Source organism: Palaemon carinicauda, chromosome 10 (genome assembly GCF_036898095.1).
Source record: "Palaemon carinicauda isolate YSFRI2023 chromosome 10, ASM3689809v2, whole genome shotgun sequence".
NCBI classification, from domain to species: Eukaryota; Metazoa; Arthropoda; class Malacostraca; order Decapoda; family Palaemonidae; genus Palaemon; species Palaemon carinicauda.
The window spans coordinates 129,683,182-129,707,795 of NC_090734.1; the positions used below are offsets into that span (position 1 = coordinate 129,683,182).

At 40.9% G+C, this 24,614-nt stretch overlaps 2 protein-coding genes across 37 annotated transcripts in view; one reads left to right on the forward strand and one right to left on the reverse strand.

Annotated features, from left to right (window-relative positions):
* The window catches only part of LOC137648762 (uncharacterized), a 56,620-nt gene extending 35,893 nt beyond the window's left edge, over positions 1-20,727 (forward strand). For both annotated transcript variants that reach the window (XM_068381885.1, XM_068381884.1), the window contains exon 5: positions 20,403-20,727. The gene's annotated coding sequence lies outside the window, so the exon portion shown is untranslated. The remainder of the gene's footprint in view (positions 1-20,402) is intronic.
* Positions 18,726-24,614, reverse strand: part of shot (dystonin-like protein short stop) — a 157,136-nt gene continuing 151,247 nt past the window's right edge. For 20 of the 35 annotated variants that reach the window (XM_068381865.1, XM_068381847.1, XM_068381881.1 and 17 more), the window contains 4 exons: positions 23,805-23,858; positions 23,366-23,431; positions 22,744-22,797; positions 18,726-20,532 (listed from right to left, as the gene is read on the reverse strand). In XM_068381865.1, coding sequence (XP_068237966.1) covers positions 20,397-20,532; positions 22,744-22,797; positions 23,366-23,431; positions 23,805-23,858 — 310 coding nt within the window. In that variant the 3' untranslated portion in view covers positions 18,726-20,396. The remainder of the gene's footprint in view (positions 20,533-22,743; positions 22,798-23,365; positions 23,432-23,804; positions 23,859-24,614) is intronic. The other 15 variants (XM_068381871.1, XM_068381868.1, XM_068381863.1 and 12 more) reach the window with 4 other exon arrangements.

The following is a 24,614-nucleotide window of genomic DNA, read 5'->3' on the forward strand; positions in this document are numbered from 1 at the left end:
AACTCCCTCCACGACACAATCTTCTCAAACAACCACATGCCAACATCTTTCACAAAACCGTAGGTTCACTACGACTTCACGCCTGGAGACTATCCAGCATCTCCTCTCTGAGAGAGGATTTTCGCAACAAGTTGCTGTCAGGATGTCTGGACACCTGCGAAAATCTTTTGCAGCAGTCTACCAGGCAAAGTGGAAAGTCTTCTGTGGTTGGTGTCGTGGAAGGGGTATCTCTCCACTCGATGCCACTATCTCAGCAATAGTGGAGTTCCTCGTGTATTTGCATGAAGAAAAGCGCCTTTCAGTCTCGGCAGTGAAAGGCTATCGCTCAGCCTTGAGTCTAGCCTTTAGGCTGAAAGGAATGGACATTTCTTCATCGCTAGGACTTTCTCTACTCATACGTAGTTATGAACTTACCTGCCCTCAGTCGGAAGTGAGACCTCCCCCATGGAACGTGGTTCGAGTTCTCAGGTCTCTTAAGAGACCTCCCTATGAACCATTACGCCAGGCATCAGATCGCCACCTAACTTGGAAGACGGTATTCCTGCTAGCTTTGGCCTCGGCCAAGCGAGTCAGCGTACTTCATGGTCTCTCGTATGACATCGCCCATTCAAGGGGATGGGGGGAGGTAACTTTCAGCTTCGTCCCTGAGTTTATTGCCAAGACTCAGAATCCTGGAGTGGCGGATCCTCGATTCGACTCCTTCCAGATTTCTAGTCTCCATTCTGTAACAGATGACCTAGACCATCTCTTACTATGCCCAGTAAGGAGCTTGAGGCTATACCTCAAAAGAACAGCTGCAGTCCGTCCTCATGTGCCAGCACTATTCGTCAGCACAGGAAGGACTAAGAGGAGGGTCACCAAGAACACCATCTCTGCATGGATTCGTAGGGTCATTGACCTGGCCTTGAATCCAGATCCTCCTCCGTCACGTCGCTCTAGAGCACATGATGTTGGGCATAGCTACGTCCCTGGCCTTCAAAAGAAATTTTTCAGTGAATCAGGTTCTTCAAGCTGGGGTGTGGAAATGTCAAACAACGTTCACAGCCCACTACCTGCAAGACATGACCCACAGGAGGCTGGATACGTTCTCTATTGGCCCTGTGGTGGCTGCACAACAGCTGGTTTAAAACCTCAAGCTCCTTATTGGACAAGTAGCAGAAGGTTGAGGGCATTGTTACCCGGTTTTAGTCTACATGAATGAAAAGGTTTGACTGGCCCTTATTCTTTTCTTCATCATCCCCTCTCTTGGGGAAAGCAGCAGCCTGGGTTCTCTGCATAGCTGACCTCAAACCACTGCAGGTAAACCATGCTTCTTTGTGTTCCTAATATTAAGATTAATACTGTTACGTCCCCATACCCTGACGAGGTGGTATTGGGAAAGTCCTAGTCTACAAGTTTCCATCTAAAGAACTTCAGAACAACTTCCTAGGAGGAGTCACACTTCATACCTTCACACGCAGCTTGCGTAGGCCGCAGTCCTTGTGTAGCAAAGTGCAGGGACTCCTTATTTCATGGGTGCTTACACACTCAAATAACGAGCCCCCGGGCAAAGCCAAAAAGCCAGATTGGCTGGGACGTCCACCTTTCCTAATTGGTGAGTCCACCGCTATTAAATAGCGTGGTTTGTTTTCCCGTTACGGAACAAATGACAAATTCGTAGATAATTTGTAATTTTCCTAACTGTACAAACCTTAGCTCAAACTGATTTCACCCTTATACCTCAAGATTCGTCTTTATCAGACTTATTCCCGTCTCCTTTTCAGTCAGCTCTAGTTTCTTAGATTATTTGCTATTTACCTTAATCTAGTTTGTTAATGTATGTTTTCTTTGTCATATTGTATATTTACTTTTGAATCTTTAATATCAGCTTTACTGCTACTTCCTATATTGAAGCCCTTGGGCTACTAGTACTGTATTCTGGTTTTCCATAAGGATCATAGCTGTACTTGTAAATGATATTACATCTCTGAGTGCTAAGAGGATCTTGCTGTATTTATATTTTCCCTTAATGTTCATATTGTTCTCTACGGAAGCTCGGTTTTATGAATGTTTACCCCTAAAACTAAAACATTTCCCGTTTTCTTTCCTCAATAGACCTATGCTTCTAATAAAGTACATGAGATAATCTAGCAATTAAGGGCTTAGGTAAGCCTTAGTGTCTTTGTCTTCATTCTCTGTGTAGCCTTCAGCTTATCGACAACTCATAGCTCCAGGTTATTTAGATTTAGGTTATAGGGTTATAGATCCATGCTTAATTCTGTAATTAGCTCACCAGTGAAAGCCTTGAAGGTTATGGTAGGTGATACTAGAAGTGTTGCTACATCTAATTTTTCCAGAAACCTTTCTTAGTCAAGAGTTTTAGTGGCAGCTCAATGGCGTACCAAATAGTTGTCACTGAACATTATCTTAAAGAATCCTTATTTGCTTATCAAGATTGCTAGGCTTTAGGTCCTATAGTGGCTGGTGGTAATGTGGTCTAATAATTTTTATTTTTCTTAATTTGAAGAATTATGGTTCTACAGTAATTACATGATATTAGTATTTGTATGAATAGGTAATTTGGTGATGAATAGCATTTAGGCAAACTACCTCGACACTCATATTTCAAAATGTATTTCTGGGCTCAACATGTGTCGCTCTGTGAAATGCTCCTTAAAGCACCATTTCAAAGGTATAAATACTGCTAAATATACCAGAGAAAAAAGTTGCATGGAATGCTAGGAATATATCCAGCTCGCTCACCCCTAAAGGGTGTCCGTATTGAAACTGGGGCGAGTGATACCACTACCAGAGATCCCTTTCCAATTAGATTTCTCCCTCCTCAAAATCCCCCGTTACTACGAGGTGTCGTTCACTACAGCTACTGCCCCCCCCCCCCCCCACTACCTAACCTTCTCCCAGGTTCCTTGCCCAGAAATAGATTTTTCCTTTGTCAAAATCCCTTTTTGAGAGGATTTGTCACCAATAATCTTAAACTATAGACAAATCTAGGATGTTAATTATTGTAATTATTTTGAAAACTATAAATGACTTGCCTCTTTCTTTCACTGTGGACCGACCTCCACCATCAGCGGAGAATCATAGGAATAAAAAGAATTTTAACAATGAAATCTTCTACAGTACTGTATTTCTATACTCGACATACCCGCACTACTCCTCGCTGACTGATGGTGTCAAAAGGATAGGGAATTGTACAAGACTTCAAAAGTGAATACAAAGATATTATGCTCTTCTTGGAGAACACTCCAAAATCAAACCATTGTTTTCTAGTCTTGGGTAGTGCCACAGCCTTTCTACCATGGTCTTCCACTGTCTTAGGTTAGAGTTCTCTTCCTTGAGAGTACACCTGGGCACACTATTCTATCTAATTTCTCTTCCTTTTGTTTTGTTAAAGATTTTATAGTTTATATAGGAAATATTTATTTTAATGTTGTTACTGTTCTTAAAATATTTTATTTTTCTGTGTTTCCCTCCCTCTCTGGGCTATTTTCCCTGTTGGGGCCCCTGGGCTTATAGCATCTTGCTTTTCCAACTAGGGTTGTAGCTTAACAAATAATAATAATGAAAATAATAATAATGCCCTAGTCATTGATTATTACCTATAACCGCTAGTTTGTCTCATTTCTTTTCTAGCAGCATAAGTCTGTTGATAGGAAATAAAACTGGGAAGTTTTTTCAGTTTTAGGTGTTAACGTTTATGAAGCCTAGATTCCAGGAAGAAGCAATATGAATATCAAATGAGTACAGTATGTAAATAATGAATTTTATTATTGAAATTCCATTTTTGCCATCCTAAGCATACTGTGACACTATAAACATTGAATACGCTAAGAGCCTCACCCTTATGCTTTACCCTGGTATCCGTAGGGCCACATTTTAAACGGTACCTTTCCATTCTCTACAAGACTTTTTCTTTTTTATCACTTCAGTCCTCTCCTTTCTATTTGGCTACAGTATTCTAATTTAAATTTTTGTACAACCTCTTCTTTTGCTGTTAACCTCAGGCTATCTGTTTATGGCATTTTTCAGTGGCATTTATTTCCTCTTTTGTAGCTAATTTGTGGATACCAGTATTTGTTCAAAATTCTTTCAATAGTGTATATCATTTACTGCTGTAGGTCAAAATCATTACTAGGTCAAAGTCTTTTCAGTACATTGCCCTTTATAATTCCCATCCCATTGCTTGTCAAATTGACCTGTTGGATGCTTAGGTCACAAATACAATATTGTAATCTTGTCTTTGATTCATACTTTTTCTACAGTGACTGTGTTGTTATCAAACTGATAATGGTCGGTTTTAACCATTTTTTCTCTGGCTTTATTTTCATATTATGCCGGAGCATTTGTATTCCTCTGAATTTCCACAACAGTGTACAGTATCCCCCTTTGGATTATTATTACATTAACCCCCCACTCTTCTTTCTTCATCAGAATTAATTTATTAGGATCAGCTTATTGCTGCTTTTAAAAAGTTGTTATTTCTAATTGTCATCGTCATGGAATTTACTGCTTTTCCCATTGGGAGGTCGTGCGCTCAATGAATCCTCTCAACTACTTTTGGTCTTATGCATATTCTGATTGACCTCCAATAAATGCAAGTCTATATCAGAGGCCTTTTCCTAGGTTTCCCTGGCCTGTCTGTCTTCGTCCTACTACTAAATTTACTGCCATTTTTACTAAATATTCTGTCACCCCTCATCACTTCAAAGTTATCTATTTGTTTTTAAACTAAATCTCTTTGCCACCTCATCTCTCCTAATGCACTCATCCCACCACTGGCCATGAATCTTGACTTGTTCCGACACAAAAATTGTTTTGCTCTTTACAGTAGATATTATTTCGGCAAATGCTGAAAACTAGCCAAAAGACTTTTTAGTGAGGTACAACTACCCACTGCTAGTTAGTGGGAGTAGACTTGTCGCCCGCTCACACAGCCACTTCTTGAGTTACTTCACTTTTTATTTTGGCTAGGTAGAGATTGGACGTTCCTGCCTATTTCTCCCGTTAACCTTTGATAATAAACTGGGTAATTCTTTTGAACCCCTTTAACTTTTCAGCGTGAAAGTGTTGTGTTGCGGAGATTCAAAACCATGTGGGTTTGTCCTGGTGTGGAAACGCGCCGGTGTGGCACTTACATGGCCGCTGTAGAGACGGACCCAAACAACCTCTGACTTTACTGCAGGGGCCATTCGTGCTCTCCAGAATGAATATCCATGTAATTTGTGCAGAGTGGCCATTCTCCTACTGGCAGAGATTTGCAAGGTGACAAAAGAAGACATCTAAGCAAAAGGGAAGAAGCCCAGACTTCCTTCTTCATCAGCTCAATTTTACCATTCCGACTGCTCGACCAGTTTCTTTTGGGGACTGTTCGATAAGAGTGGTGGCCCTTTGATCACTAGACAACCTTATCGAGAAAGCTCCCTCACTTTCTTTAGCAGAGCTACCCTCGATCATACGGGAGTCTCTTACTTCTGACGCTTTGCAGAAGTTGTGGCCTTCCTTGGTGATTTCAGGTTCCCCCTCTAAGGAATGGCTCTGCGTGTGGGTGGGGACACAGTAGGAGCGCACACTTTCCCCCAAAGGGAAGAATTCAGTCTCCCCCCTTGAAGATACCGAAGGCCATAGGCCTAAGGAACCTCCCGTGTCCTTGCCAGCAGTAGTCTCAACACCTTCTCTTCAAGCTACTTCAGTAGCAAAGCAAGAGAAGTTGTTGACGAGTACCCCACAGGGTTTCCCATTGGAGGATCCCTTCGGGGTGAACACAGAAACTGGCAGCGGCCAGGTTTCCCCTGTTTCTTTCGATGCCCGCCCTCAACCTGAGTATTCTCTGCAGCCTAGGGGATGCAAAGTTTGTTTCCCCCATCAGCCAATGTTTGCCCATCATGCACAAGAATTTGATGCCCTTCTCCTGATTGGTAGCCACCCAGAGGTTTTCACAAGAGAGTACACAACTCCTCCATGCCGCCCTCAAGCTCTTCAGACCTTAGCTTGTCATTGCAAGACAATGAAGGGGTATAGCGGCTATTTACACCTCCGGCCCCTCTGTAACAGACGATCCAGATCAGCTGTTATTTTGCCTGATTAGGGTGTTGGGTCTTATCTCAAAAGAACCACAGGAGCTCGCCCACAGACTAACAAACTTTTTGTCAGCACAGGCTGGGTCAAGAGGAAAATAACACGTAATATTATCTCTGCCTTGATTTAGGCAAGTGATGGAGAAACCTCTTGGTCCAGACTCGTCCTCATACTCGAAGATCCAAAGCTCAGGACGTTGGGTATAAGCACATCCCTGGCGTTCAAAAACAGTGTCTCCGTGGCGCAGGTATTACAAGCAGTCTTATGCAAGCGTCAAACGACCTTCACAGCCGACTACTTGCAAGAAGTAACCCACAGAAACCTGTAAACATCCTCCACAAGTCATGTGGTGGCTGCACAAAACATGGTCGCAAGCACCCCAGCTCTCTTGTAGGACAAGTAGCAGTCGATTGAGGGAAGAGGTTACCCGGTATGAGATTAGAATGAACGTGCAAGTGACTGGCCTTTTTGTCTTTCATTCTCCCTTCTCTTGGGGTTGAGCAACTGAGGACCTCCTCCTAACTGCAGTTGGGTACCATCATCCCTTTTGCAACTTGATATATGTATATATATTCATATCCATGATATCTCTGTGAGGTGGAATCGGGTAATGTCTAGGTTACGAGTGGATATTAGCCCCAAATATCACCTTACCTTGTTAAGTTACATTGCTGAGTTCTCACACATTCACTCGATTACCCAGGCTGTTAAATCTCTTGCACATTCTGAGAATTAGCGAGGTGTCAGGATGTATCTATTAATGACAGGAACCACCCAGTTGGTTTTAGGATTTCCCCCCACCTTAGGGTATCTCCCCTGTAAAGAGCTTAAGGGTTTTGTATTTGTGACGGAACAAATGACAAATTTGGAAATAATTTGTATTTTTCCTGACTAAACAAATCTTGAGTTCTTAACAGTACTGTACATATACCTGACCCGCCATCACCTAACCCCCGGGAAAATCCTGCCTACAATTTAAAAAGTGACGTAACTCGTCCGTTAAGTCTGAGCGGGCAACTGTTTTACCCCTGCTAATCAGCGATCGGTAGTTATAGCGCGCTAAAGAGTTTTTGGCTATTTTTCAGCATTCGCCAAAATAATATCCACTGTAAAGGTTTGTATCGTTAGGAAAAATACCAATTATTTCTAATTTGTCTTATTTCTGTTGTCACACCTTTCAAAATCCATATTTTCTTAGTAGTGCCCACTCTTCTGTTATATATGGTAGATAAAGCTTTGGGTAACAATCACAAGTTATAGCATTGCCAAATAATGATATATTTGTTTACCAGCCATCCATCTATGTTCTCATTTCATTCTGGCCGCTGGTACAGTTCTTTTATTCTCAATGCTAAAAGGTACCAAAATTCTCTCTAGGGTGGAGAGGAGGCTTATGCGCTGGTCATATAATATATGGTCAGTCTCTAGGGCATTGTCCTGATTGCTTGGGCAATGCCACTGTCCCTTGCCTCTGCCATTCATGAGCGACCTTTAAACCTTTAAGACTTCTTCATCTACCACAGCATAGTATTCCATTTCCTCTTCTAAAGCATTTTACAATGCATGTATCTTTGTTTATGCTATATTCATAAACCCTTTTGCATTATCACTCGCATTTAGTGCAAGGTTCTAAGATGATATTCATCGCTTTTCCACAAGAGTTTTTTTTTTTTACCACATTTTGCTTCAAGGATGTCCGGATATCTCGAGGACTCTTCAGCTGCCATATATCAGGCGAAGTGGTCTTTTTTTTTTGGTTGGTGTCGTGGAAGGAGTATCGCTCCTCTCGAAGCCGTTATCCCTGTGATAGCGTAATTTCTTATATACCTCAGGGTGGAAAAAACTTCTTGATCTTGACAGTAAAATATCCTTCAACATCTTTAAACTTTGCTATTAACCTTTGGTCATATGCATGTAGGAATTCCTGTCATCCTTTTTTTGTGCTCATTTGTAGTTTCCTACATTCCTTTGATGAACAGTAAAGGGCTCAGGACTCATAGTCCTTATTCTTTCCCACCCAAAGTCTTTGAAGGACTCTGTAACATTTCCAGATGTCATATTCTTTATGCTAGCACCCTTCAGTCCCTTTTACCTGTTTACTGTATTCTAATTAGATCATTCACTGGGTCTATAGCTTCTTTTAGCAAATTACTTGTTAATCATTAAACTTCTAAAGTCAACTTTGTTATCCAACTCCAGCTTGCGCTAAATCAATCTCATATTAACCCTTTTACCCCCAGGCTCTTTGGAAATTTCCAACCCTTAACCCCCAAGGGGTTATTTTTTCCCCAGCACATTTTGCAGTATATATTTTTTAAATTGCTCTAACAGCCTTAATCTTTATCATAGAGAGGTCAGGTTGGTCTCATTCTCTTGGAAAATGCCTGAATTTTCTCAAAAAATTATGAAAAATATGAAAAAAAAAAATTTTTATAGCATTTTTTTGGAAGGACGTACCGGTACGTCCATGGGGGTAAAGGGATGGGTTTTGTGAAACGTACCAGTACGTCCTTTGGGGGTAAAAGGGTTAAGGACACAGGTTTTTATGCCTAGGAAAACTACAAATTACTTTATAAATTCCTGAATTTTCTAGATTACCAAACTAAATAATGGTTATTTTTATTCTTAATCTATACTGTCACTTCCTGTATTGAGACCATTTGGCTAGTAGCATTCTGCTTTTTCAGTGGGATCATAGCTTTGCTTGTAAATAATATTGCATATTGTGACTTGCTGTTCTATTCAATACACTGTTCTGTTCTCTCCTACATCTTACCTAGTTATCCAGAGTGCCATTTTTACGAATAAAACTTACCTGGCAGTTATATATATATAGCTATAGTCTGTCGTCCGGCAGAATTTTTCAAAACTCGCGGCTATCGCCGTGTGGTGGTTGTGCAGTTAGATGGTTAACAACCCTTACAGGGTGATACTTGGAATCATTCCCATTTTCTGTTCCTCAGATCATCTCTGCCGGTTGGACTGACAACATCGTTGGTCCGCCATTGGAGTTTTTCGCTCGCTTTCCCTATGTCGCTGTATTGGACTTATTTTTTGGTGACATATACTGACCTGTGGATTGGCAATCGCATTTTTTATTTATTCTTTTGGCTGTTTTTTGTTTTTTGATTACGATGACTGATAAACTTCATTTTCGAGTTTGTGTGAATGAGAAATGCAAGGTGAGGTTACCGAAAGTTTCGGTGGACCCTCACACTGTTTGTTTGGGGTACGGGGGTTTTGAGTGTGCCCTTGATAAAAAGTGCAAGGAATGTGAGGTTTTAAGCGAGAAGGAATGGTTGGATATGAAGCGCTATGTGCATAAGTTAAGAGTTAGATAAAATCAGGAGGGCTTCTAGATCTAAATCTAAGTCTGCTAGTGAGGTTAGGATAGACATTTCCTTTGACCCCTTAATTAATAATTCTTCTGTAGAAGTTGACCCTTCTCCTGAGGTAGTAGCTCCTGCTCCTTCTACAGGAACGGTAACTACGGATGACCCTCGGTACGCCAGGATGGCAGCTGAGATGAAGGCTCTTAAAGACCAGCTTGCAACCTTGAAAGGTAAGAGTGCGAGTGGAATTAGTGCTTGTGAAAGTGCAGTGGAGGTGGCGACTGATCGAACGTGTCACGCCCCTAGGTCTAGACCTCTACCAAGCTCCCAGGACCATGGGAGAATGTACGTTGACGGCCGCAAGGGAGTGAGAAGTATGTATCCTCGGTCAGCCGTCGCCTCAAGCAGTCCTGTTGCTTTTTCCCAGGCTGCTCATGACCGCCACGGAAAAGGCGTGTCGGAAGTGATAGTGTCTTCCCCGAACCCCTCTCCTAGACGCAGATGGCGGTATGAGGCTTCGAGACCGACCAAGAGAAGGTGGATACAGCATGCTGACCAGACCCATTTTTGCTCTCCCCTGTCAAGTAGCCCGGAACCTTTTCCTTTCAAGGATGACTGGGACGCCGCTCCAGGGAAAAGGTCAAAGCCTAGAGATGGAAGGAAGGAGGGATCTCCTCTTCTTTTAGGTGTCGAGGGACCATCGAGAGACCGTTCTCCTGCTACCAGCGTGACTCGGCAGCCTTCGCCTTCGGAATTGGAGGACCCAGCAGCAGTCACGAAGTCTTTCATGACTGTTATGCAAGAACAGCTGGCGTTTCTTATTCAGGCTTTTAGCCGCCCTCCCCCCAGTCGGGCAAACGTAAGGACGACAAATTACCTGTGAAGAAATCGGCCAGTAAGAGGTTACGGAGTGCCTCTCCCTTGCAGGACGACAGACAGTATCATTCCTCTCCCAGGGAATCGCGCCGCGATTCTTCAAGCTCTCAACGCCGCGCTTCTCCTTCCTCTAGACGACGCCAGGACGCTTCCATCTCTCGCTTGCGACGTCAGGACGCATCCAGCCTGCTTCTCCTGGACGCTTCCTTTTCGCGGTGTCAGGACGTATTCAGCTCTCGACGCAAGGACGCTTCCAGCTCTCGATAGCAGGACGCATCCTCCTCTCGACTCAAGGATGCTTTTAGCGCTCAACGCCAGGACGTTTCCAGCGCTTAACGCCAGGACGTTTCCAGCGCTCAGCGCCAGGACGCACACGTTTATCGCCTACAGGACGCATCCGACGATCTGCTTTTCTACTCGGACGCAGGTGAACAGCTGGAAGAAAGTGATCCTTATGCAAGTTGGATTGGTACTGATTGGGATGTTAAAGGAACCTCCAACTTAGTTCCTTCAGCCCAAAGGGAGACGGAGTTGGAGGGAGAGCAAGACTTGGAGGATATTTCGGAGGATGAGGATAAACCTGCTAATGCGGCTGCTGATTATAAGGTTCTTTCTTGCTCCCTCCTTGAGCTGTATGGAGAGGAATTTAAACCTGCTGCCCCTCGTTCTCCTCAGTCGCAGTTCAGCAGGAAAAAGGCGAAGAAGCAGTCGGCTTTCATCAAAATGAAGCTGTCCATCTCGGCTAAGAAGGCTCTCGCTAGGATTAATGACTGGCTGAAGGAGCATAGGCAAGCTGTGAAGACCACCTTCTCGTTTCCACCAGCTCGACTTGCATCTAATGCGGGCATGTGGTATGAGACTGGAGAAGCTCTGGGTCTGGGAGTACCTGCCTCCTCCCAGGGGGACTTCTCCGGCATTGTAAACTCTTCCAGAAGACATGCCCTTATCGGCTAAGGTAATGTGGTCTATGTCAGAGCTTGACCACTTCGTCAAGGGTATCTTCAGATCCTTCGAAGTATTCATCTTTTTGGATTGTGCTCTGGGTACGCTGGCCAGGAAAATGGAACTCTTACAAGACACAGAAGACCTAACCAGCATTATGGCCTGTATGGACAAGGCTCTTAGAGATGGGGCAAACGAGTTGGCCTCCCTATTCTCTGCGGGAGTTCTAAAGAAGAGGGCCCTTTTATGTACTTTCACATCCAGAGCAGTTACGGTCGCGCAGAAGGCGGAGCTCCTATACGCCCCTCTCTTGGAGCACCTGTTTCCAGAGTCCCTAGTCAGGGACATTACCCTTTCGCCAGCGCAAAAGGCCACGCAAGACCTCCTGTCGCGCTCCACAAGGAAGTCTTTACCAGTGATTCCATCATCACTGAAGAAAGAGGAGAGGAAACTTCAGCAGCCCTTTCAGGGTAGAGCTCTTACTAGAGCAGACTTCAGAGGAAGAAGGCAGGAGACGGGCAGTAGAACGAATACAGGTTCATTCAGGGCCCGCACCAGGAGATGAAGCACAAGTCCTCCAGACAGTGGTAGGAGCAAGGCTGTTACATTTTTGGCATGCCTGGAAGGAAAGAGGGGCGGACGCCTGGTCCCTCTCGGTCATCAGAGTGGGATACAAGATCGCCCTCTTGGAGAAGCCTCCACTTTCAAGAACACCTCTAGCCTTAGTGGCGCAGTACTCAAATGCAGTGAAACAAGGGGTGCTACTGGATCTGGTGAACCAGATGCTGGAGAAGGGAGCGATAGAACCGGTCCTGGAACTAACTCCCCAGGGTTCTACAATCGCCTGTTTCTGGTGCCCAAGAGCTCGGGTGGATAGAGACCCATTCTAGATGTCAGCGCTCTGAACGTCTTTGTGGAAAAGACAAAATTTACCATGGAGACGACTCAGTCGGTGCTGGCAGCGGTATGTCCAGGGGACTGGATGGTGTCTCTGGACTTACAGGATGCTTACTTTCATATCCCCATCCATCCAACGTCAAGAAAGTTCCTAAGATTCATGGTCCAGGGCAAGTGCTTCCAATTCAAGGCCCTTTGTTTTGGCCTCAGCACGGCTCCTCAAGTTTTCACCAAAGGTATGGCAAATGTGGCAGGATGGCTTTATCAAGAGGGGATAAGAGTATCCCTATACATGGACGACTGGCTGATAAGATCCCGGTCGAAGGAAAAATGTCTGGAGGACCTACACAAGAATTTTATGATGGCCCAGGAACTGGGTCTCGTCATCACAAGAAGTCCCAGACCGAACCGAGTCAGACGATTCTTTATTTGGGGATAGTTCTGGACTAGTTCGTTTTCAGGCTTTTCCCTCGCAAAAAAGCCAGACCAGGTGCCTCGGGAAGGTTGAGGAATTCCTGGGGAGACATAAGTGCTCAGCGAGGGATTGGATGAGTTTGCTGGGCACCCTCTCCTCGCTCGAGCAGTTTGTCGCTCTGGGAAGACTGCACTTCAGAGCTCTTCAACACTTCCTTTCAAAAATGTGGGACAGGAAGAATCAGGAAGACTCCTTTTCCTTCCACATTCCAGCAGAAATCAAAAGTTATGAGTTGGTGGCTGGATCCATTGATTTTAGGGGAAGGAATCTCCCTGTTCAGGAAGAACCCAGACCTAGTGTTGTTCTCAGACGCTTCGGAGTCAGGATGGGGAGCAACACTGGGAAGCAAGGAGGTCTCAGGCTCTTGGGGAGCGGAACAGAACGAATGGCACATCAACAGGAAAGAGTTGATGGCCATTCTGTTAAGACTGAAGGCCTTCAAAGACTCCGTTTCGGGGAGGATAGTGGAGGTCAATTCGGACAACACCACGGCCTTGGCTTACATTAGAAAGCAAGGGGGAACTCGCTTTCTGTCCCTGTTCGAAACAGCAAGAGAGCTCCTTCTGTGGTCGAAGGAGAACGGCGTAGAGCTTTTAACAAGATTCGTGCAGGGACAGAAGAATGTAAGAGAAGACATGCTCAACAGGAAAGGGCAGGTTCTACCCACAGAATGGACCCTCAACCATCAGGTTTGCCAGAGGCTATGGAAGTTATGGGGGAGGCCTTCGATAGACCTCTTCGCCTCCAACCAGAACAAGAGGATCCCCAACTACTGCTCCCTAGTCCCGGACGAGGAAGCGATAGCAGTAGACGCCTTCTTGACGGGGATAGACGCCTATGCGTTCCCCCCGTTCAAGATTATCAATCTAGTTGTCAGGAAATTCGCTCTCCTCGAGGCAGGAAGAATGATCTTGATAGCTCTATTCTGGCCAGTAAGAGAATGGTTCACAGAGGTTGTGGAAATATTAGTGGACTTTCCGAGAAGCCTTCCTCCAAGTCCAAAGCTTCTCAAACAGCCCCACTTCGAGAGGTATCATCAAAACCCCCTTGCTCTACAATTGACTGCCTTTAGACTATCGAGAAGCTTGTCAGAGCGAGAGGCTTTTCTACACAAGCTGCAAGAGCTATCGCCAGAGCGAGGAGGGTCTCTTCACCAAGAGTCTACCAATCGAAGTGGGAGACCTTTAGATCATGGTGTAAGCAGCACAAAGTGTCTTCAACCACTACCTCTGTGAGCCAGATAGCTGATTTTTTGCTGTTCCTCAGGCAAGCCTCTAAGCTGGCCGTACCCACCTTTATAGGGTACAGGAGTATGCTTTTGGCTGTCTGTAGGCACAGAGGCATAGACTTAACACAGGATAGAGACTTGAAAGATCTCTTAAAGTCTTTGGAAACAACTAAGCAGACTCAGTTAAGACACCTGGCTTGGAATTTGGATGTGGTTTTGAAGTTCTTATGCCACTCGAAGTTTGAACCCATCTCACAAGCGACTCTTAGAGATGCTACTAAGAAAACCCTCTTTCTGATGGCTCTGGCCACAGTAAAAAGGGTCACCGAGATTCATGCTATTGAGAAGCAGGTGGGCTTTAACCAGGAAGGGGCAGTATGTGCGTTAAGGATCGACTTCCTCGCTAAGAATGAGAACCCATCCAGACCCTGGCCGGGGACGTTTGAGGTTCCTAACCTCACAAATGTGGTGGGTCAAGAGGAGGAGAGGCTCCTCTGCCCAGTTAAAGCTCTCAGGGCATATTTATCACGAACAAAGAATGTAAGAGGTGCATCCAATTTTTTATGGTATTCAGTGAAGGATCCACAAAATCCCCTCGAAGAATGCATTATAATTCTTCTTGAGGGAGACAATAAGAGAAGCTCACCTCTTTTGTGAGGAGTAAAACTTCGGTCTATTAAAAGTAAGGGCTCACGAGGTGAGAGCCATTGCTACTTCACTGGCATATCGAAAGAATATGTCAGTTAAACAGATAATGGACGCAACGTTTTGGAGAAGCAACTCTGTGTTCGCTTCTCATTACCTCGGGGAGGTAAGAGTAGATTATGAAAAGTGTTACACTTTGGGCCCATACGTAGCTACTGCTTCTGTATTGGGTAAAGGACTTAGTACCTCCCCTTAACCTTAACTTTTGTACGGTATGCCTGTGATTGGGTTTTGGTTTTTATGGGTGTCTGAGGACTCAGACTTGAGGTACAGTGCCCTCAGTCTAGCTAGATAGTTAATATCTATACTGCAAGATTAGGTGGTTAGATTCGAGTAAGGTTGCAGTTTATAAAAAAGGGGATAGGTAGTGCAGAAGTCTAGTCACGTTGTTGGTCTCATCCCGTTTGACAGACTCGATTGAGTTGTTTCAGCATGACAGGTCCCCACCTGGCTGGCACTCCTAAGGGAAAGCGACTCAAAGAGGCATGAACCTTCGAAGTCAGCTACCTTAGCAGGTTAGGAATCAAGGTGTTTTTTCCTACAACTTATTGTTGTTTCCCAACGATGTTAGCTGTCTGTCACCCTCCTCCAAATGTGTGAATCAGCTATATATAGGCTATATAACTGCCAGGTAAGTTCTATTCGTAAAAATTTAGTTTTTATGATAAAACAAAGTTTTACGAATACTTACCTGGCAGTTATATATATATTTTAAGTGCCACCCTCCTCCCCTCAGGAGATAAGTCGGGCAAAGATGATCTGAGGAACAGAAAATGGGAATGATTCCAAGTACCACCCTGTAAGGGTTGTTAACCACCTAACCGCACAACCACCACACGGCGGTTGCCGCGAGTTTTGAAAAATTCTGCCGGACAACAGAGACTATAGCTATATATATATAACTGCCAGGTAAGTATCCATAAAACTTTATCATGAAAACTTCATTTTTCTTACTATACTCTTCCTTTCCATCTGACATCCTTATAGTTCTCGAGTCTTCATCTGTGCTTGTTCCTATTATTACTTTAGCTTTTCTGTAAGTCCATGTTCTGTTACTGTACTCTTATACTGTATCTACCTGTGCTTTTAGTGCTAACCACCGTTTCTTTTCCATTTGCTTTTGAAAGTTTCTCTCCACCTATTCATTTGTAATTCAGTTATCCCATCGTGCTCTGGTTATGAATTTCAACATTCTGTAGTCATACACTTTCAATCTCTCTTCTTTGCCAGTGCCTGTATGCATCTGTTACAGTATAGTATAGTATAGGCTATGTAGGCTTCGTAAGTTGCAGCTCTACTAATGTGATGATGTCATTTACCAGCTTTAAAGCTGTCTCTTTCAATTTAATTCGAAATGCATGCATTTTTATTCTTAATGCTCTTTCAATCGGTTTCTCCTTAGTAACAAAATTCTCTACCGCTTCTATTACTTGTCCATCTGCCACAACATGAGGTTCTTTATTTCTTTACCATTTCTGTCTGTATATCTATGCTTGTAATTTTAATATCTGTGTACCATTGTCTACACATTCAGTACGATAAGTCTAATCTTTCCTACTGCAGTTGTGTGGTTAGTTTCAATAAACTTTGCTTCGTTTGTGTAGATTTTCAGTCGTCCTGATTTTGCTTTAATGCGTTTTTCACGTTTCATTTTTTGTGCTGTTAGCCATAGCTCATCTGCAAATAGCAGGTCTTGAAAGCCTTCATTTCTTTGGTACATGGTAAAGGGTTCTGGGTTGAGGCTTCTTGCAACCTTTTTGCATGGCTTTATTCTTTAGTAGTCCTGCTCTTACGCAGACATCCTCCAGGTCTTTTTCCATATACTTTTCTGAGTTTTCAGCTGGTTTCATCAAGTTGCTTGTGGGGTGACATCGTCCGCTCTTCCATTTGTTAAGGGTTAAGTTCTCTCCACTCTTCCTTGTGCATAATGTATTCTGCCGACCTTTCTGCATGTCTACTTCCTTCTACTCCTTATCTTTCATAATGCTCCTCGTAATGTTTGAAGTCTATTTTCCAGCATTTTTTAACTCCTCTGTCCACCATATCTTCATTAGTAAAACAATCATCCGATTGCCATTTGGTCATGAATGTAAAATGTCACACACCTTTGTCTATGAAACAGTGTAACCACCATCCTAAACTGTAGCTTTATATAAATGTGCAAGTTTTTATCACTATACATTTCATCCTGGTTAAAGGTAACTTTACTCCCTTTTAGTGTGTCACTTTTCTGTCTTCATATTTGCTCGTCTCATTCAGGGCTGGGAGTCCATGTGCTTTTTCCATTGTCTTTAAAGACTTCTTGTAACTTTCTTACATACATTCTTTATTCTCTTTGTCAGTTAAGTCCTTGGAAACCACACAGCACCACTCCAAAAATAAGTTCTAGCTTTTGTCAAATCTCCTTTATTGCTTTTTCTGTTATGACAACATCCTCTGTTTTTTTATATGCTTTTCAGTAACTTTCTAGCTGTTTTTATTCCTGCCAATTATCAGGGCCAAATGTTTTAAAGTCTGCTTTTCCCTTCAGATAGTTAGAAATAGGAATTCCCTCCTTCAGTCTTCTCATTTGTCTGGAGTCTTTAGTTGTGCCATTTTTCATGATTTCTTGATTGTTCTTACAATCCCTGCATCTGCTATCCTATATCTACTGCTTTTATAACAGTTCTTCACCCTTTTTCATTAATTGCAACCTTCTGAAGTATTTTCATGGTTTATTCTTCATCTCCTCTCATCACTTCCAACCATCTATTGTCCAGTTACTTTCAACACTACAGCTCCACCATGTCATCATTCATAATACAATTGTGACACTACACTGTGAATGTGAACCGTTCCATATTCTGTTGTATATTTGCTCCTAATCTCCATTTTTCTTGTCTGTTCTGGTGCTTCTGTTGCATAGTAGTCCAGGCTTAGTGTAACTAGGAGTCAAGCTCCCTTTAACCATTTTATCCTGGCTGCAGGTTTATTTCTTGATGCCCTTTCAATCTTCGCATCACAGGCCATAGTCTCTCTAAGGTAACAAATGCCCTCCCTCTTTTAAGACTTGTCAATGTCGTCGTCGTCGGCGCCCCCTCGTGTCCGAGTATTGGGTTCTGTCGTTAGCCATCAGCCTCCTATCTTTGGGGTGGGTGCTCATGTCTGATGTGGCTGTTAAGTCCTAGTCTGTGGTGGAAGAGTCGCGGACAGTATTCACAGGGGAGGGTAGGTGGTGGGCGGGGCTGTTCTAATCGCTCTCTCCTTCTTCTCCTCATAGCCTCCTCATTTTGTCTCCTTCTCCTCGAAGTCCACGGTGCCATGGTGTACTGTACTCCTCCAGGTTTTCCTGTCCCTGGCTGTTTCTTCCCATGAGGAAGGATCGATGTCTGTTAGAGCCAGGGTGCGCTTTAGTTGATCTTTATAGCGCATTTTTGGGGCTCCTCGTGGTCTGGTGCCCTGGGTCAGTTCTCTGTAGAATATCTTCTTTGGGAGCCTAGATGGAGCCATCCTATGCACGTGTCCTGTCCAGCGGAGGCTGTGGTGGATGATGGTGGCCTCCACGCTGGTCAGCGAGGCACGTTCTAAGACTTCAATGTTGGTGGTGTGGCTCTCCCCGGGGATTTTCAAGATCTGCCTCAGTTTCATTTGTTGGAAGCATTCTAGGTTTTTAATATCAATGTACTAATGCACAATATGGATCTTTTCTTCTTTACTTGCTTTTCTATCAAATTTCTCAAGTCGTGTACATTTAAGTGTTTTATCCTCTTCAAGTACCATTTCTCACAGGTACTAATTTAATCATCACACGTTTCCCACTGCAGCAACATGACCACTTCCTTCTCAGACTCTGAAAAGTTTAAGTCTTCTCTCCATTTTGCTTGAAGTGTCCATAAAGATTTTCTCAAACATCTGCTGATGGCCGCTCCTGTATTCATATGTAGTATCTTCCTTTGTTATAACAGTAAGTGGTCCTCTGGGCTGATCGTCCTCAAGCTGTTCCACTCATCAAAAAGCTTCTTGTAAACCTTTCAGTTTCTAGGTTCTTCATTGGTCCTTCTGTCAATGTCCAATAGAATTTGATGATATTGCTTCAGTCTTTTCCTTTAACAACCCTCTTGTAGCCATCCAGCCAAACCTGTTTACAATTTTGGAAGAACACATCTATGTCAATTGAATAACTTATTTAAATAAAATACAAGGTCAATATAAAACATTCTATTGTTACTTATTTATTATTGAAGCATTAGTTTTTAAACTATTAGCAATATAAATACAAAAAATACTCTATCATGATTGGTCAAGTACATAGTTTTCAACCAAAAGAACTTTAGTACATCTGGTTTTTATTTTTTGTTACAATGAAAACATTTTGTGCCCCATGTTAAAATTCAATGGGCATCTAATTATATTATTTACAACTTATAACAAAGCAGGAAAGCAAGGTTTATACAAACATTTTAACAAAAACATGGACAACAGTAAGAAGTGTAATTAAAAGTGTTAGTTTAAAAACAAGAAAAGTTTGACTTGACATCACAACCAAAACCCGTAGAGAAATTCATGGATGCAAGACCGAAATTCAAAATAAAGCACAGATGTTGCGTGCTTTCAGTATACCCCAGAACCAGCCTACATCCATAATCTCCTCTACTTCCACTGGTTGTCCCTAATTTTCCCAGAGCCACTTTCATCTAATCATCCCTGTCAATAAAGTGACATAATCTGTCTGTGAATCATAAGGAATGATATCACCTTCACCATTTGTAATGAGATCAGCTTAAGAACAGGTTGGATAGTACATATAATATCTACTTCCTATTACAACAGGAACCTTTTGCAAATTATATACTATCCCCAACTGAAAACCACTGTTCCCATCACATTTGCACTTTAATTAGTAGCACACATAAGAAAACAATAAGTATATTTAAAAATTTTTAAATACAAATACCTTTTTTTCACTTACAATAAAATTCTATATGACTATGAAGCACCATTTTAAATTCCTGCTGACCTCAAGTTGCAAATTAAAATCTCCTTGCAAAACATGGCAGTTTGGCAACCTCTTTAACCCCATATAGGCTTGCGTAATACACACTTATGCAAGTTAGATATGAAGCGTTAATGGTCAGTATGAGAACAGTCTTAAAATATGAACCAGTACAGAAAACTGTAAACTTGGCACTCAGGCCTTTTACATCGCTGGCTCAAAAATTGTACGAAACTTGTAAGTAACTAAACTTAACAAGAATATGGTCATCAAATAAAAGTTTTTGCTACTAGACACATATTCTTATGCAGTATTCTCAAGCAACATGTCTTGGAAAATTCATATATAAACAACCTATTTAAACAGCAAGCAAGATATGTTGAGTGGAATGGCTGAGAAACCTTAGAACGGGCTTGCACTACCCTACAAATATATCACTTGTGACCAGGCTGAAAATTATGAACCACAAGTAAATTTCTATTAAATATTCTTCTACTTAACTAACCCATATTAGAAACTTGCCATGGTTCAATACTATTCAGCCAACCACACTTCAGGCAACAGGACCTGTCCTGTCATATTTATCACATATGATAGCATTATTTAGTTCACAGGCGAATAATTCATGGAATTCATTAAGTAGATTTCCATAGAGAAATCTCATAAAAATTTTCTACCAATTAAAAGACTGAAAAACTCTAATCAATACTATAACATCTTTTAAAGTTTTCTCTCTCAAAATATGTTTATACTTGTCATGTATCACAAGTATACACTTCTATCATATCACTAAGTTCTTGGCAATACACAACTCCTCTTCTCTAGTACAAAGAACTTTATACATGTACTTGATGCACCATTCAATAAAATACATAAAATTCACTTTGTGTCTTTCTATAGCTTGCGTCTTGGTTCAACGATGCCTGTTTTTCTTGCTGCTCCGGTAGGGGTGTCAGATGCAGCCGAAGATTTGCGAGCAATCCTACTAGTAGTTCCACTGGCGCTGCTTGAACCTGAAGGATTCCGAGTCCTGTAAGAAAGGATGCATCGTAAGTAGATGGAATTAGACAATTTCAATCCATTTAATGAGAAAACCATGCCCTTCATGCTGGCCTGCGGTGGGGGTATTTTTTCTTTAATGAATGCTGAAAAGGGGTAAAATGATTAGAAATCAAAAGGTACATAATAAAGAGCCTGACCAAATATGATTTTATTTTCCTGTTCAGTTTAGAAAAAAAAAAAAAAAGAATCAGCATTGGAAAAAACATCATGGTAATTCACTCAAACTCCGCTAACTAGTGTAATAATGTACTGTTATATACTGTAGAGGATTTGTCTAAATCAAAGTCTAAAAATTCTAGACAAAGATATTTTGACACTTTATTATGTTCATTAATATTTGAAACATTAATAAGCATGCAAAGATTCAAGTAAGATTCCTCTTTTTTTTTTTTTATTAAGTTAGTATTTTATGCTGATTAAATTCTTTAATATCATAGTAATATGGAAAACATTTGCTAAAAAAATTAAATAAAATTAATTTTGTATGTGTAATTAAAATAAAATGCTACAAACAAGATATAAAAAATTAGTCAAACCTCCTTGTTCAAAGGTTGCTTGCTTCAAAGTAGTGTACACAGTTGTGTAGAAATAAAATTTCTGAGAAATTCTCAGAAAAATAAAATCTGGTAGCATTTTCATCTGTATATATATACTTTAGGGGATTAAAATTATGGTTTTATACTCATAATAGCCATGTAAGCACTTTGGTATATGGTGTGAATATTTTCTTTTATGTTTAAGAGTGCACTGTGTACTTAAAACTTCCTCTAAACAAAACCATAATTTGATAAAAATTTTTATTTCTGGACCTGCCTGATGTTCATATTACTGCTTCTCTTGAAGCTCTGATTTATCAACATATATCCCCAAAACTTCCTTTTTACAGACTTATGTCTCAAGTAAAGTAATGAGACAATCGATCAGAAACTTTGTCTTTTCAGTCTTGAAGTCGAAAGTATTCCGTAGCCTCTTGACACCAGTCAGTGGGGAGGGTGGGTGGGTATGTGTATGAGCATAATCCACCCTTATTTTAAATTCTAAACTATCACCTGTCTAATTATGGCATGCAGTGGACATGCATAAAGATCCAGATGACCATTAATGATAGCCTCAAGGCACGAGATTAAATCGTAATGTTGAACAAAACTAGGTAACGGATTCGTCTTGTACAAGTCAGAATGTCTTTGTTGTTTAGAAGGCTTCAATACTAAATGAGAATGATTGTTACCAGCTTTTCAATCTATTTTAAATAATTTGTTGATTCTACCCTAAATGAAATGGGAGAATTGAGGTTTCTTCTGCCTCGGACACGATGTCTAAAAGAGTGGCTGGGATTGTGGGAAGACGGGGGTTTTGTATTAGAAGGGTCTAAAGTAAATAAAGAATGAGTCTCTCTATGAGACTATTTTGAATCTAAGAACCCTTACTGAATATTCCACTATTACCTTTAGATTCTATATGGGAAGCCAAGTTAGGGTTAGAAATAGGGCAGATTTTAGATTCTATATGGGAAGCCAAGTTAGGGTTAGAAATAGGGCAGATAAGTTCAGACGTTCTACTGGCCTTCTGAGATATCACAAAAAACCTAAAGAAATTAAGAGCTTTTGAAGCTCATTTTCAAAACTTGAAGTTCAGTGCTGGTGTGTCATTATCTTTATCATCCAAACTATAATCAAGTAGCCTTGTCTTCTGTGGATTCCCATTAAAAGAAGTTTCCTTGAAACTCTGATTTGGTTGGAAACTATAGAAAAATACTTTTCCATAAAAGGAACGGTGAAGCCTTCAGCAACTCCTCAAAAATTTTAGTCGAATCAAAATACTGGCTCCAACATGAGACAAAGAGAATGCAGATCATGACTGCCCCAAAACAATTTCCTTGAACAATCTACACTGCAGTTATTGACAAATCCAGAAGCAGAACTCTCCAAAATCACTAAAAACTTTGCGAGTTTATCTCACGTTCCTACTAGAGGCATAATTCTAGTGAAATGAAAAAGATTTTTTTTTAGTTTTAGGGGTTAATGTTGATTTAACTGAGCTTCTAGAGAAGGAGCAATATGATCATCAGGTGAGGCTCACAGAAATAACGAATTATTATTTAGTGGAGACGAACTTTTAAGCCCCATTGAACAAGGAGAGCTGAGTGTTGAAGAAGGTTGTCAGAATTAAATATTTTTACCTTATTGTGGTGGAGGTCTTGGAAGAGGTGGATTGTGTGACGGACGTTTTTTGTCTGTAAGAATTGTTAAATATTACAGTTTTCAAACTACTGCTACAAATATAAATAGTGGCAGATCAAGATATTAATATCCTTCTACTTTACATTCTTAGATTTTCTTATTTTGAATTAAGGAAAAACTCCAGAAAGTAAAGGAAGGATTAAAAAAGCTCTGATTATTGTAAAAAATGAATAACTTCACTTGTTAAATCTAAGTAAACAACCATGCAAATTAAGAGTTAAGTTTATTAATGTGACTGATCAAATGAAAAACCACTGTCCTTGCATTTTTAATCATGCTGAAAGTTTTCCTCTAAATGCAAGGTATCAAACTGGATTGAAAAATAAAATGAAGGAGCATTATCCTATGTAATACTATGTGAAAAACAAATTACTATTACTAATCAGGATAGAGGAGATTAGTTTTAATAAAATACAGTTACTATAAAGATATATATCCAAAAATATTAACTAAATGTATATTCAAACTTGTATATAGCACATCTATGCTATCTAAAACTAAAACTGGTGAAACATTAAACACCCATGCTGAGATGCTTTCAGTCTAACCCAGGTTAGTTACCTCAAAGTGGGGATTTTACTTGTGGAATGATTGGAGTTAAGACTAGTTGTTGATGAAGCCCGGGACCTGTAGAAATCATTCGAGTATTATGTACCTTCACCATCAAACTTCATAACTTTTGGTTAATACTATATCATCATAGTTTTACTGTGTTGAAATATAATCTAAGTCAAATATGCATTAACTACTGTACATGTAATACTACTAATACAAATGAATGAAGTATAATGATATATAGGTTGCATCAAATTAATTCTAATTGATATGTATTATTGTCATATAAAGGTAAGTATTGTATAAAATAGGTATTAAATGTCTTCATAACATTATGTCATACATCTCATTGTTTCAATGCAACTAGCACGTGCTGCAACACAAGACAAAAAAAAACTAAAACAAAATAATCCACAGCTGCCAAGGTCAGAGGGCAATGTTTTACCTGAGGGGAGTTCCCGCTACATTCAGGTTAGAAGTTGAGCCAGATAGGTTAGTCCTGGGGGTCACAAAGAAACAGCCATCACCGTAAGTAATGCTGTATAATGGATCTATAACAGATTCCAGCATCTAACTCTCACACTAAAATTAACTTTCTTTAAGCTATTTCAGGATTCTTCATTCTCAAATAAAGCAGGATTAATGTCATTTCATTAAAAGTTCTTATAAGTTTGTTTTAACTTACAAATTTGATCAATCTCACAAGCTGAAACTACAGTATATTATAGGGCTTAAATTTACGGGTAATATAATTTCTGGTGGGATCTCTACATACAACACATAATTTCTATATCTATATCTACCAGGCTTTTCTACTTAAACCGAGACACTTAAAAAAAAAAAGACCTTGATTAAAAGAAAAAAAATAAGACCCAAATCAAGGGAAACTTTAAAATAAAATATAAATGTGCATAAACAGTGCTAAAATAAAAGAACTTTTTATGATAATGACTTAATACATTCATTAAAAAACTAAAATTATCAAACAAGTTGCTTTGCAGCCAGGCTTATTAGCCACTAATTAATATCAAACAAAAAATTTTTGCAGCCAGCCTTATTAGCTTCTAAATAAACTAAATGACTAAAATCGTGCAAAACACATCATTAACTCATTGCACATGAAACTAGCTAGAATTATGCTAACCATCTGCAAAATTATTTAAAAGTAAAAGCATTGTATTCAATGACGACTTGGTTAAGTCAAGTCTTAACCTGGATATAAAAAAATCACACAAAATACAAAACAGACAACGTA